We start from the raw sequence: 15,277 nt of genomic DNA, 5'->3' as shown, positions 1-15,277 counted from the left end.
ATCTTCTTCTTCCCTCACGCGGAGGGAGGTAAGGAGCAGAAATCTCCTGTCCCTCAGAAGAAAAGGCATGAGGGAGCATGCAGTGATACAATTAAAGCCTCAGAAGTGTTAGGCAACCAATGTAGAAATATAACTGATCATCATTCTCTCTATCATATGGTACATGGGCCCACAGTAGAGCAACAAGCAGGGGCCTAGACTACTGATACAAAGCGCAGATCAGAATCAAGGTTACATAGTTACTCAAAGGTGTGTCTCCAGGGCTCAAGCAGGGAGCTTCAGAGGTCTCCTACCAGCCCTGGACAGATTGTTCATGTAGTAATTTGACTTTTTCTGAACATGTAAATATATGTATGTTGCCATTCAATGAGAAAAGCAATCTAGATGGCATATGGAATGTTTATGTCTCGCAGATTCTGCTTGGGAGGCATAAACTAATGCCTTGCGTCCTGCATGGGCTGTTTTAAGCCAGAGCAAAAAGTGATCAAGTTATTTTCAAGTTAGATATCCTTCCTTTCTCCCACCAACTGCAATATTTTATCAGTCTCTGTAGTTAAGTTGTTCAGCAAGAATTGGGTGAGGAGGTGCACCTGGGACAGGTCTTTGAGTCAATGTTCCATGCACTCTTTCAATTATAAAGGTGGGGAAGAATGATCTGTACATAATATATCTATTAACAGTTTTCTATTTAGTCTGAAACTCGGCCCATTCTGGTGGATTCAGGAGTTTCAACAATGAGGATGCTGCTCTGTCTGAACCTGGCCTCAAGGTCCTCACTTTTCCAGTTGCATCTTGATTTCCTTTTTTCCTTAAGCCTGCTTCAGTGAATCTTTCTCAATATCTGAGATGCGCTATTTGGCCATGTAAATTGTCATGTGTTTCTTTTCGAATTGCTCCTTCATGTAATCTTGTCTCTTTGTCAAGGAGTCGATTGATCTTCACATCAGTTGTTCCAGGCTTCTGCACATGTCTAGGATTGCCTTCATGTCTGCAGTGTCATCTGTCTCAGACCTCAGACAAGTACAAAGGCGGCATCATGCTCTGGGTCCTACTCCTTGGCCCTAGTGACCATTTTGGTTCCATTACAGTTCAGATTGGCCTGTTTGGTGTCAGAATTCACAAAAGTGATAGTCCTAGTATGGGCACTATTCAAGCCTTAATTGTGTTGAAGGTGTCTCTCTGCACCCAGGTAGCACCCAACCAGTGCAGGGTAAGATCGAATATATTGTGATGCCAGTCGCTCAGAATAGTTCTTATCAACAGGGCCACGGTGGAATATGGTCTAATGCATAAGACCACTTAGCCAATATTTTACACACTGTTCGGGTAATTATGAATGTGTCAGAGGCATCTGTAGACTGTGCAGGTTATAGAAAGTCTGTGCATGGCTCCAAGGGATGGCATGTCTCATTGTATAGAGATATCTGCACAAATATATATTTAGTATCACCATACTAAACATTGCCAGACTGAATATTATTGAAAAACCTTGGCCTCAGAGGGCTTATTTGACATCTCATGAGTGCCTGTCCCCAACCCTGATTGATGTGTTACATGTGGTGCTCTCAGTTTCTCACTTTGATCTCTTTCTCCTCTTAAAAGGCAATTAGATATATTATGCAGTTTCCAGTGGTCTCCTCCCTGCTGATACATGTAGCATGAACTTACATGCAGATGTATCCAGCCAGGGTGCATACGCCCGAGATAGGGTCCCCACAAGAGAGCCCAGGGTGCATGCCAGTTTGGAGGGTCCTAATTGTGCGGTCACCCAGGATCCACAGCGTCTCAATACCTGTTCCTGTAATCATTGGCTGTCATGGCATTCTCCCCAGCTAGCAACATGCCAAGCCCACAATCACTCCGCACCACACATCTCATCCTGAAAGGCAGTGCAGTTGAATGTGGCTTCTTTACCTTGTACCGACCCTTAGGACCTGATTATGAGTTTGGTAGTGCAGGAGCGGTGCAGCATGCCACCTTGCTGCTTCAGCACCACCAAACTCGACAACTGGCTCCCCACCAGATTATGAGTATTCTAGTTGTCTAGTGGGCGGTTCTTTGAAAAAGGCACTGCAATGGGAATGCCAAAGCAAGTTTGTGCACAGCATAGACTTAACTGTCCATGTTGTGCAGGAACTGGGTGTTCATGCAGACAGGGAGCCCTCTAGGACCCACTTATTTTCCTCATTGCCAGCAGTTTCATGAGACCCCTGGCAGTGAGGAACTTCCGCTGGGGTCCCGCAAAGCATTTTGTGACCTCACACCGCCACATCGCCACACCAGCACCATGGATCGTGTATTCCTGGCAGATGCAGCGGTCTCAAAGCGGTACTTCTAATGCAGCGATCGGACCACTGGTGCAGAAGTCCCCGAACCCACCGCACCTCCACCATAGGTTTGGGTGCTCCGATGGCCCGCTGAACATGTAATAAGGCCGTCAGGTATATTAACTGAGTAATTGATGCATCTGGAGTTCAGACATAACAATTACTGAGCTCGCTGGAGGATATTTCTGATGGAGGATGGCTCCAGCCTCTGAAGCGTAACTATTATGTAAATGTAAATGTAAATGTCATGGTACTTATAGAGCGCACTGTCACCAGACGGTCACCTTGCGGTGTCGCCTATTCGGCTTCCTGATGCTGATACCCATACCACTGTGGAACCCCTCCTGGCTTTCCCTGTGAAGTGTCCACTCCTGGGCACCCCCAGGGTGAAGACAGGCATCCTTAGCGCTGTTGGGGCCGGTGTGGAGGCTAAGCAAGCTATTGCCCAGAGTTGCAGCGTGGGGCCCGTGATTAGGATAGGCACCGAGGCGAGAATTAACAGGTCCGAGGAAGTTGAGCCCGAGAGCCCGCCGAGGCGGGAATCAAACCCTGGTCCCTGGTCAGAAATCTGCATCTGGGTCTGCCGCTCTAACCATTGAGCCACACTCCTCCACACTATTAGGCGGCCATGTTATCTACCACCCTCTAGCTTACAAATTCTATTAAGTATTGATGGATTCCCAATTTCTAGCACCCCCATACAATCAATGTATCTGATTTAAGATTCAATTTAAAAAGTTCAGCTGTCAAAGGTTGCACAGTTTGGATAGGCACTCTAACACAAAGGCAAACACACTTCAATATACTGTTACAAAGGGAATAGAATATGAATCTCTTTTACTAAGTAGAGTTTTACTCAAGCTTAAATTTGAAGTATGCTATTGAGACAATGTATTCAAAGACAGGAAAGTGAAGCAAGTGGTAATAAAAATGTGAGCAATAAAAATGTCAGTAATGTTGATTTAAGGGCTGAAGGCTAAACACAGGAGAGTTAAACCAGGAAAAGCAATGTTTAAAGTCAAGATAACATCTATGTTATCAAAACAAATTAACTCAGGTGCTGCTAGGTTTGCAGCAAAGGACGGTACGCTTTGCAAGGACTAGGGGAATGACAACTGAATCATAAATAAACTCATTTTTTTCTGAATTTCTAAGACAGTCACAACACTGTTGACATTTTCTATTCATTTCAGGATAAATTCTATTGAGCAATTTTTCAAACAACAAATAGAAAGGGAGAGAAAAAGACAATCAGTTAACACATGGGTCCAATTTTAGACACACAGCACAGATGCAATGAGTCCTAAGACAATCAGAGAACACAAGGGTGCAATTTAAAATATGTACAGCACAGATGCAATAAGTCTAGGAGGCTTGATCATAAACTGAATGTCTAGAATACAGAGCAAAATCCAGGTAACAGTTGGCAAGTGAGAGCAAAACAACATGTGGAGAATAGATACACGCCAAGGTATGTGATCTGGCATAAAACAAAGTGATAGAAGTAAAGTAGAAAGAGTAAGATGAAGGGGAAAGGAAATGGTACTAGTAGGTATAGGGTCAAGACCCAAGTATCAGTGGATAAAGACTGTTGACATTTTCCAATCCTTCTATCACCTACTATATCTGTGCCATGTATTTTCATATGGTGCAGCATATTCGGTCATATAAGTCGACAACTATTAAAGTAAACACACATTTACACCCCCTTGATTTTTCTGGGAACTCTCAGTCGCTCAACAGCAGGAGGAAGACCACACTCCTTACCTTTAGAAAACATCTAGAAAAGTCGTCGAATTGCATTTTGTGTGCCTTCTACTTCATGCATCTGAGGCTGTTAATCTGCCTTACCGTACTCTCTTACTCTCTCCATTTGGTTCATGTGTGTTATTTTATGTTATATGTAAATGAAATAAATAAGTAAAGCACTCTAATTTTTTGTGTGGTTCTCTCTTACTCAGTGCAGGATGCCATTGTTCCTTGAGTCTACATTTTAAATGTATTTGTAAAATTAAGCTATTTGTAAAGCATCTTAGTGCTAAATGGTTTGGAAGTGCTAGAAACTTCAAAATGTTTTTTAAAAAGTTTTTTTCTATATTTTAGGAACTGTGCTTGTTTTCCCTTGCTTTGGTTCCTTTTCCCAACATGAGTTCCACAACATTCAACTGTTTGCCCACACCTATAAACAGTGCACTAATCCCCCCCCCCCACTTACCATTTGGGACCCCCTCATCGTGCTGCACAAACGGATTGTGTGCGTTGTGTCAAAAGGGTGAGGACCATTTTATTTGGTGAATTATTTATTTTGAAAAGAGTAACTTTTTGCTGCGCCTCTTTAATCAGCCACCGGAAGTATCATCGTTGTTCTTGCTATGTTTCTTTAGGGATAAACTTGTCGGTTGGTTGTATTTATCAGTGCTTGTTTTCTTATCCTTTAACAAATCTGTGGTGCAATTCACAAAAGAATTTATGCGTTATTTAAAGCATTACAGGAAGTAGTACTACAGAAGAAGAATCAAAGGCAAAGACATGCAAGGAGTGCTTAGAAAGGTCGCTGTGTTCAGACGTAGACTTGCTGTATCATGATGAAATATAGCATTAATCAACTAAGAAATTCTAATACAATTTTGGAAGGCTTTATTAAACTTTTGTGCTGAGGGTGTATCACAAAGGTGACGCAAACAGGCACAAAATGTTTATTTGAATTTACTTTCCTGCGCACAACTTGTTTTGTGCTGGAAGTTGCCTGAAAGTAGCACAAAGCAGTGCTTTGAGATGCTCTGCATTATTTTGCAAAAAGAACAATTGATGGACAGAATACAGAACATTGTCATACATTCACCCCAGTACAGAGATCTGGGCCTAAATCGATTGTTTTTTTGCTCACCATGCCATTCCAGTTTGGACCCAGCCATATGCAAATCAGTCTTGACCCTGTTCCCAATGGGAACAGTCCAGCCTGAACTGCCAGGCCAGGTCCTTCCTGGACTGGAAACAAGCATCCTCGGACCGGTTTCGGGCTTTCAGCCCTCTTCAGCCAGGATAGCTTGACTCCAGTGGCATGGAGAGCACGGGACTCACGTCTGAGCATACCCATCCCACTCGGGGTGACAAATGCAAAAAGAACAATTGATGGACAGAATGCAGAACAATGTCAAACATTCACCCAAGTACAGAGATCTGGGCCTAACTCTATTGTTTTTTTGCTCACCATGCCATTCCAGTTTGGACCCAGCCATATGCAAATCAGTCTTGACCCTGTGCCCTACGAGAACAGTCAAGTCCGAACTGTCAGGCCAGGTCCTCCCTGGACTGGAAACAAGCATCCTAGGACTGGTTTCGGGCTTTCAGCCCTCTTCAGCCAGGATAGCTTGACTCAACTGTTGTTGTTGCATTTGTCACCCCAAGTGGGATGGGTATGCTCAGACGTGAGTCCCGTGCTCTCCAGGCCACTGGAGTCAAGCTATCCTGGCTGATGATGGCTGATAACCAGAAACCGGTCCTAGGATGCTTGATTCCGGTCCAGGGAAGACATGGCTTGGCAGTTTGGGCTGGACTGTTCCCATGAGGCACAGGGTCAAGGCTAATTTGCATATGGCCATGTCTGAACTGGGGTGGTGTGGTGAGCAAAAAAACGATGGAGTTAGGCCCAGATCTCTGTACTGGGGTGAATGTATGACATTGTTCTGCATTCTGTCCATCAACTGTTGTTTTTGCATCTGCATTACTTTGCGTCACATGGGCGTTCCATGGGTGGTACATGAGCATTCATATCTAACCAACAATGGTTCCTGACACAAAGATGTATCTGCAAACAATAGTATAACACCTCTTTGAGGTTGGTGTTAGCTTGCAAAAATGCTTTTATTTTCAACTTTGCATGTGTGCTGCACTGTGCAGTACATATCCAAAGTAGAACGTTTTCCGTTGCACAGACATCTTTTTTTGTAGTTTTATGTAGAGCAAACTCGACCAGAATACATTAGAGTGCTTTACATGAGCACGAGTTAGATTACACATGGACACAATTCTTCTTTGTAGGCACATGGAGAGTAAGTGATTTTCCTAGAATCCCAGGATGGCGAGCTGACACCGAGACTCAAATCAGGTTCCCCAACTCCAAAGTCAGCAGTTCTGGCCCTTCCAGTAAAAAAAACTATGCTAGACATGAATGAGACACCTTTGTATTATAGTACAAAGATGAGTGCAGGGCACTAGGCAGCGCTGATTATGCACCAGTGTTCGGGAGAGAGCAGGACAGTGCCATGCTTAGTACAGTATTACTCAAAGTACGGCCCGGGGGCCGCATGCGGCCCTCCTGACCTTTACATGCAGCCCCTGGGAAGCAGCAGCACTGGGCTGCTGTTTATTCGACTCAGCACTAACTTGAATTTTTTTGTAATATACAGCATGCACTTCTTTAAAGGTTAATTGGAGTTAGGGAAAGGAAGAAACTAGGCCCTTAACCTTAGGGACACCTTCACTTTTAACAACACAAACGTGTAAAAATGCGATAGTCTTTTCAAAATTCAAAAAGTGTATTTCTTTGACCTGTAAAACCATGTTCACCTTAGTAAATCAAATTATAGCAGTGCATTTAGAAGTATTTTTTTTAAAGTGATGGCTTTCAAACATGAATTCAGAAACGTTCATACTTTCCCCCCTCCCATCCTGACAACAATGCCATTATTGGTTCCATTCAAGCACAGGAGATGGTTTTAAACAGCATACATTCTGAAGTTGTATGTTTTAACCCCTTGGCTGCTGGGGTCATTCCCCTGCCGTGCTTGGGGAGAGGAGGGGGCGCGCACAGTGCCCCGGTGCTCATGACGAGCTCAGCTCGTCATGAGCCACAGTTCTCGTGTGCACGACCACACCCGTTTCATTAGAATGCTCTCACAGCAGGGGAATTTGCCGAGCGTGCGAGCGTTCTAGCGGTCATGACGAGCTCAGCTCGTCATGAGCGTGGGAGGGGTTAATTTACTCTTATATGTGATAATGAAGAAAAAGGAGGTAAATTGAAATCAAACAATTGGCCGGGGTCACACAATTTGTTCAAGAGGAGAAGTTGGGATTCATCCCAGATTTTCTGGCTTCACTTTGCACAACTAAGTTCAGCCACAAAATATCCATGTTTTGCTTCCCCTACACTGACTTTACACCACCCCTACCCCCACCCCATTAGCATCAGTGCGGTCCTTGGTCACACCAAAGACCAAACTTTGCGGCCCCCAGGAAAATTTTGAGTACCCATGGCTTAGTAGATATGGGACTTTTCGGCTCTCTCCCTCCCATTTTTTTAATAAATAGAAATCGTGCAGTATGAAACTACATTCAGAGCTGTTGGCATCACCTTTTTTTCAAAAAGCTTGGCCCTGAGTTTGCACCACTCGTTCCCATGGCCCAACTCCTATTTAAGGATTTGAACAGCTATCTGCATGTTTCACTTGAACAACTTTCCCTTAGAGCAAATGATTCCGTCTAGGAATAAAAATGAAATACTGCCGCAAATATGCTTGGCATCGTCCATCTTTTTGAAATCCCACGGCTTTTTGTACACTGCTTAGTGAAAAGTTGAAGAGTGTGGCCTTTCTACCGTCCAGAGAGGCACAGGTCTCTGATACAGCAAATTAGCGCCCTAAAAATGCCCATAAACTTAAACAGCCAGACGATTAAATGACGCCACTGAACAACTGAAAAGAACAAGAGCGGCACACTGCTGTTACAGACCAACACACGTGCACGGTTTACGGGCAGTGACCTCAGTCACTGATCGAGACTTGAAAACAAAACCACAATAGGAGCTAAAATAGACCACAGGAAACTGGCCCCCGGGAGAAGAAATCTACATCAAGACAGCACAGGATGTATGCGAACGGAATGCAAACAAAGGATAGGAGTCACTAGGAGCATAACCTCCAGCCTTCTGCTGCTCGGGTGCTGCATTTCGGGCCCGGACCTGGACTGGAGCTGGTGTCGGGCTGTCGGCGCAGGGCAGGATGGGCGGCCTTCTGTTTCTGCTGCAGTGCCAGGTGCTTTCCTTGTGGCTTGTGGCGGGGACCACTGAAGACGTGGTAAGCGAAGTGCTGTGCTCCACCAGTGCCTGCTACACTGTTCATCTGGACGCCACCAAAGGCTTTCAGAAGGCCAACGAGGCGTGTGAGGACAATGGTGGGCACCTGGCCACCGTGAAGAGCCCAGAAGAAGCGCTTCACCTGCAGCGCTTGCTGCTCAAGATCCCTGGCAGCGCCTTGCCAGAGGGCATGCTCAAGTTCTGGATTGGGCTCTATCTGGAGAAGAGACAGTGCTACCAAGAGTTCAAGGCATTGAAGGGTTTCTCCTGGATCACAGACAGAGGAAGGGATAATGAAGAGGAGAGCCAGTTCTCCAACTGGATGGAGGAGCCCACGGCGACCTGCACAACAAAGCGGTGCGTGACATTGAATTTTAACATGGCCTCCGCACAGAACTTCAAATGGACAGATGGGAAGTGCCTGAGCCCTGTGAATGGCTACATCTGCAAGTTCTCATTCCGTGGCATGTGTCGTCAGGTTGCCTTGGCAGGTCCAGGCGAGGTAGAATATGAGATGCCTTTTCGTTCTACAAGTACAACCTTAAATCTGGTGCCATTTGGTACCACGGCCTCCGTGCATTGTGGTCTCCAGAAGGAGTCAGGTGGCCCTTTTCTGATCTGTAAAGACAATGGAGGCAATGGATTTGATTGGAGCGCTCCAGGGCCTTTCTGTGCCTCATCGGGCCATGGCTGCAGCTTCAACAATGGAGGCTGTGAGCAGGATTGCACTTTTAATACTAAGACTGGCTCAATCAAGTGTGGTTGCAAAGTGGGTCTTGAGCTCATGGCAGATGGGGTCTCTTGTGCCCCAAGGGATCACTGCAAGTCCAACCCATGCCAGCAGATCTGCACCAATCTCCAAGAAGGATTCAAATGCACTTGTTCGCAAGGATATTTTCTCTCAGAAAACAACATAAACTGCTCTGATGTGGATGAGTGCCTGCAGAGCCCTTGTGATCAAGTGTGCACAAACAGCCCGGGGAGCTTCAGCTGCAGCTGCATGGTTGGCTTTGAGGCAGTCGGCATGGCATGCAAAGATAAGGACGAGTGCTGGCACAGTTCCCCTTGTGCCCAGGGATGTATTAACACCAATGGCTCCTACACATGCTACTGCAAGGAGGGATATGTGAAGGGTGAAGGAGGGGACTCTTGCCTGGATGTGGATGAATGTCAAAAGAAGCCCTGCGAAGACCTGTGCCACAACACACTTGGGAGCTACGTATGTGCCTGTGGACCAGGACTTGCCCTGGCCCCGGATGGAATTTCCTGCTTGCAGCTGGAAGTGGGCACCATTCCAAATACACCTACAGAGAGCATCAATTCTCCACACGTTGAGCAGAAATCCACGCAAGCCCAGAAATCTGTTGTTTCGCAATCTGAATTGAGACCTGAGAAAATCCTCGAGAAGGGCTCTGAGGAACCTATCCGTGCCAGCGGAGTTCCAAGCATCGACATGCCTGCCTCCACCCTGAGCTCGAATGCTACTGGGGCAGCGACCAACATGGAAAATGGAGGCACAGATGCTAATAAGATGCTCCTATTCGCAGTGGTGGCATCTGTGATTGCAGTCCTACTGGTACTGGCCTTTGCCCTAGGGGTAATCTGGTGCCGAAGAAAGAAAAACAAGAAGGAAAGCAAAGCTACACCCGAGAAAGCCACAGATAAGTACTGCTGGGAGGAATCGAAGGACAGGGCTGTGGACAACGAGTACAGGTAACGTGGAATACTTCTCCAACATGGCAAGTTTCCAGATGTTAAGAAAAAGAGATGAAAAGACAGACTGTAGAAGGGAATGCCACCAGATATTATGACTCTTTAATCCTTTTTATGACCAGAAGATACTTTCAGAAATCTGTATCCATCCATTAGTCACAGGTAATAATTCAGTAAGAATATTCTAAACCTATTTGCAATGTTAGACTTACATTAAAATGTGTTAATCCTAAATCAGAAATGTTGAAAGCCATTAGGAGGACACAATGCACTATCTGTGATTGACTCTTAAACCAGGTAAGCAGCCATTTTGGAACATTTTAGATTATTTGAGTGATTTAATGTGCACATGACTTGTAAAATCTCATTTCATTTTGCTTTTGTATAACGTCCTATAATAGTGAAACAAATCTGCAGTGTGACCTTTTTTCTTCTGTATTTTAAATGAAGTAGCCATTTACATTTTCAGTTGTTGTGCTGGTAGCAGTTGGCACCTGTTAAAAGTTGCACCCTCTTCTTCAATTTGGATAACACAGAACGCATGCAGAGAGGTTGGGGTTCACCAAAAGTAAACTAAGGTGCCCGATACAAATGTGCCAGGGAGTTGACAACTACAGCTGCTTCTGAAAATATGTGTTTCTCTATATAATGTTAATGTTCAAGTGTCTCTTCATGTATTGAAGCTTGCACTGAATATTTCAAATTCTACAACAGGAAACCCATGCAGATACTGGGTACCAGAAACAGTAAGGTACCCTTTGTAAGGTTGTCAAGTACAGGCTGCTACCTCTTTTAATGCCCAGAGTGTTTAACTAATATGCAAATATGTTTACTTTTGTCTTCATTGGACGAGTTGTTGCACCAAATATGAGCACATACTTTCAAAATATTGAAAACGTAATGAGGCTTGCCAGCAACATGTTTCAATCATAGGGCCTTGTGAGCATGCTTTTGGAACCGATGCTATGTGTTTAAACCCACCATTCAATGATCTGGAAACACACGTCGATGCCAGTCTGGCATTTCATCTGCGATTAAAACCCTGCACCGCCCCACATGTCTTTAAAATCTAAAGATTGTTTTACCAGAAGAATTGTTATTAAATTGAACTAAGAAGTGTTATGATTTTACCTGTTCAGTACTCATGTCTTCATGTGAACAGTACTGCACATTAAAGAAATGTCACGTTGTGAAGAGACACCTTAACTAATAAAAATATGGTTTCTGTGAAATTCTCGTTGTACTATGCAGGCCTCTTCTCTGGGATGGTTTGTGAAACTTTCCCCAAAATAAGCAACACACAAGCAAGTGCTTAAAAAGGGTGCATTTATGGTGCTGAACCACACATGGGCACGTAGCTACACACATGCCCAAGCACAAAGAAGCGTACGTTTTCACACACACAAGTACACATACTGACACACATTAATAAACATTGTGGACACGAGAATCAACAAAAGATGAGGGCGGGGTTCGCTGGCAGGAGTTTGACAAAGGTAAACACATGATATTAGCATGCTTTGATCAGTGGCGCAACAATACCTTACCCCCCCCCTCCCTCCACCTGCAATTATTGCAAGGGGGGGGTCCCTCAGTCACCCTACCTCCTGTCGTTTTAAACCACCTTGTAAACTATCTCAAAGCTGCAGCAGGGTTTTCACTGGCGCAAATAGCTTCAAGGAGATCAACAAGTTCTGCCGTCAGGGATCCATTAGGCATATAAAAACAGTTTTTTGGTTCTATTCATTTACAAAATGGAGCTATAGGGTCTCCAAAAGGGAAAATGCTTGGTGACATGGCACTGCATGAACTGTTAAGTCCATGATGTGCAGAAACTGGGCGTTCATATAGACAGGGGGACTGTAGGACCCCCTTATTTTCCTCATTGCCAGCAGGTTCATGGCATGAACACTGCCATGAGACCGCTGGCAGTGAGGAAACTTGTAATATGCTTTGTTGTGCCACTGTGGCCCCACCAAGCATTTTACCACCTCACATCGCCACACCAGCGTCATGGATCGTGGATTCCTGGTGGATGCAGCGGTCCCACAACAGTCCGACCGCCGTACTTCTAATGCAGCGGTCGGGCCACTGGTGCGGTAGTCCCTGACCGCCACTGCACCTCCACCATAGGTTCGGTGGTCCGATGGCCCGCTGAACATGTAATTTTTGCACTGAGCTTCCTCCGGGGCAGCTTACAGGTGCGGGAGCACCAGAGTGCCATCAGGGATATCAACTGAGTACTGGATGCATCTGGAGTTCAGCCATAACAATTACTGGGCTCGCTGGTGCAGTAGATTGGATATTTCTGAGGATCGCTCCAGCCTTTTGAAGCGTAACTATTAGGGGGCCATGTTATCCACCACCCTCTAGCTTATCAACTCTATTAAGGTTTGATTGATTCCTAATTTCTGGCAAGCCCACACAATCAATGTATCTGATTTAAGATTACATTTTAAAAGTTCAGCTGTCAAAGGTTGCACAGTTTGGATAGGCACTCCAACACAAGGGCAAAAACACTTCAATATATACTGTTCCAATCGAAATAGAATATGAATCTCTTTTACTAAGTAGAGTTTTACTCAAGCATACATTTGAAGTATGCTATTGAGACAATATATTCAAAGATAGGAAAGTGAAGCAAGTGGTTATAAATGTGTGAGCGCTAAAAATGTCAGTAATGTTGATTTAATGGCTGAAGGCTAAACACAGGAGAGTAAAACCAGGAAAAACAATGTTTAAAGTCAAGATGACATCTATTTTATCAAAACGAATTAACTCAGCTGCTGCTAGGTGTGCAGCTTTGCAAGGACGAGGGGAATGACAACTGAATCAAATAAACTGAATGTTTCTGAATTCCTAGGACAGTAACCGACACTGTTGACATTCTCTTTTAATTTCAGGATAAATCCTATTGAGCAAATTAAAAAAAAAAATGACCAGGGAGAAAAAAGACAATCAGGGAAAACAAGGGTCACATTTAAGATAGACAGCACAGATGCAATGCGTCCTAAGAAAATCAGAGAACACAAGGGTCCAATTTAAAATATATACAGCACAGATGCAATGAGTCCTAGAGGCTTGATCATAACCTGAGTGTCTAGAATACAAAGCAAAATCCAGGTAACATTTGGCAAGTGAGAGCAAAACACATGTGGTGAATATATACACCCCAAGGTATGTGATGTGGCATAAAACAACGTGATAGCAGTAAAGCAAAAAGAGTAAGATGAAGGGGAAATGGAAGGCTACTAGTAGATATAGGGTCAAGACCCAAGTATCAGTGGATAAAAACTGTTGACATTTTCTAATCATTATGTCACCTACAATATCTGTGCCATGTCTTTTCATATGGTGCAGCATATTAGGTCATCTATATATTTGATCCATATAAGTTGACAACTATCAAAGTAAACATACACTTACACCCCCTTGATTTTTCTGGGAACTCTCAATCTCTCAACAGCAGGAGGAAGACCACACTCTTTACCTTTAGAAAACATCTAAAATCACACATCTTCCACCTTTTTCTCAGCTAAAGCCTTCAAATTGTATTTGGTGTGTCTTCTATTCCATGCATCTAAGACTGATAATGTGCCTTGCCGTTCTCTCTTACTCTCTCCATTTGGTTCATTTGTGTTATTTTATGTTATATGTAAATGAAATAAATAAGTAAAGCACTCTACTTTTTCGTGTGGTTCTCTCTTACTCAGTGCAGGATGCCATTGTTCCTTCAGTCTACACTTTTTACATGTATTTGTAAAATTAAGCTATTTGTAAAGCATCTTAGTGTCAAATGGTTTCGGAGTGCTAGAAACTTCAACATGTTTTTTTAAAAACCTTTTTCTATATTTCAGGAACTGTGCTTGTTTTCTCTTGATTTGATGCCTTTTCCCAACATGAGTTCCACAACATTCAACTGTTTGCCCACACCTACAAACAGTCCACTTACCCCCCCCCCCACACCACCTACCATATGGGACCCCCTAATCTTGCTGACCATTTTATTTGGTGAATTATTTATTTTAAAAGGAGTAACATTTTGCCCCGCCTGTTCTATCCAGCCACCGAGGGTATCATTGCTGTTCTTGCTATGTTTCTTTAGGGATACACTTGTTGGTGGTTGTTTTTATCAGTGCTTGTTTTCTTATCCTTTAACAAATCTGTGGTGCGATTCTCAAAATAATGTATGCTTTATCTAAAGCATTTCAGGAAGTAGTACTACAGAAGTAGAGTCAAAGACAAAGACATGCAGGGAGTGCTTAGAAAGGTCGCTGGGTTCTGTGAGCAGAAGTAGTCCTGCTGTATCATGATTAAATATATATCATCAAGCAACTCCGAAATTCGAATACAATTTTTGACTGATTTATCAAAAATGTGTACATGGGGGTGCATCACAAAAGTGATACAAACAGGCACAACATTTTTATTTGAAATTTACTTTCCTACGCATAACTTGTTTTGTGCTGGAAGTTGCCTCGAAGTAGCACAAAGCAGTGTTTGGAGATGCTATGCATTACTTTGCGTCAATGGGCGTTCATTGGGTGGTACATGAGCGTTCACATCTAACCACCAATGTAACCACCAATGGTTTCTAACACAAAAATGTACCTGTTAACGATAGTATATCACCTCTTTGAGGTTGGTGTTAACTTGCAGAAATGCTTTTATTTTCTACTTTGCATGTGTGCTGCACTGTGCAGTACATATCGAAAGAAGGAAGATTTACGTTGTCTAGGCATCTACTTTTTTGTAGATTTATATAGCGCAAACTTGACCAGAATATATTAGAGCGCTTTACACGAGCACCAGTTACATTATAAAGGGATACAATCATTTTTGTTGGCACATGGACATTAAGTGATTTTCCTAGAATCCCAGGATGTCGAGCTGATACAGAGACTCAAACCTTGTTACCCAACTCCAAAGTCGGCAGCTCTGGCCCTTCCAGTAAAAAAAAACTATGCTATACATGAATCAGACACCTTTGATTATAGTACAACGATGAGTGCAAGGCACTAGGCAGTGCAGATTATGCACCAGTATTCGGGAGAGAGCAGGACAGTGCCATAGCTTAGTACAGTGATACTCAAAGTACGGCCCGGGGGCCGCATGCGGCCCTCCTGACCTTTACATGCAGCCCCTGGGAAGCAGCAGCACTGGT

The 15,277-nt window shown here is 43.9% G+C and overlaps 1 protein-coding gene across 1 annotated transcript; it reads left to right on the top strand.

The window, feature by feature from the left end:
- Nucleotides 1-8,016: 8,016 nt before the first annotated feature.
- On the top strand, nt 8,017-13,798 carry LOC144763674 (uncharacterized). The gene has a single exon (XM_078649499.1). The coding sequence runs from the start codon at nt 8,327-8,329 to the stop codon at nt 10,115-10,117; it is 1,791 nt and encodes a 596-aa protein (XP_078505625.1). The 5' UTR covers nt 8,017-8,326; the 3' UTR covers nt 10,118-13,798.
- Nucleotides 13,799-15,277: the final 1,479 nt, after the last annotated feature.

This window comes from Lissotriton helveticus, chromosome 6, assembly GCF_964261635.1.
Source record: "Lissotriton helveticus chromosome 6, aLisHel1.1, whole genome shotgun sequence".
Taxonomy (NCBI): domain Eukaryota; kingdom Metazoa; phylum Chordata; class Amphibia; order Caudata; family Salamandridae; genus Lissotriton; species Lissotriton helveticus.
This window is presented reverse-complemented; position numbering and strand designations above follow the sequence as displayed.

Coding starts and splice junctions, on each gene's coding strand:
- LOC144763674 (XM_078649499.1), top strand. CDS start 8,327: ATGGGCGGCCTTCTGTTTCTGCTGCAGTGCCAGGTGCTTTCCTTGTGG.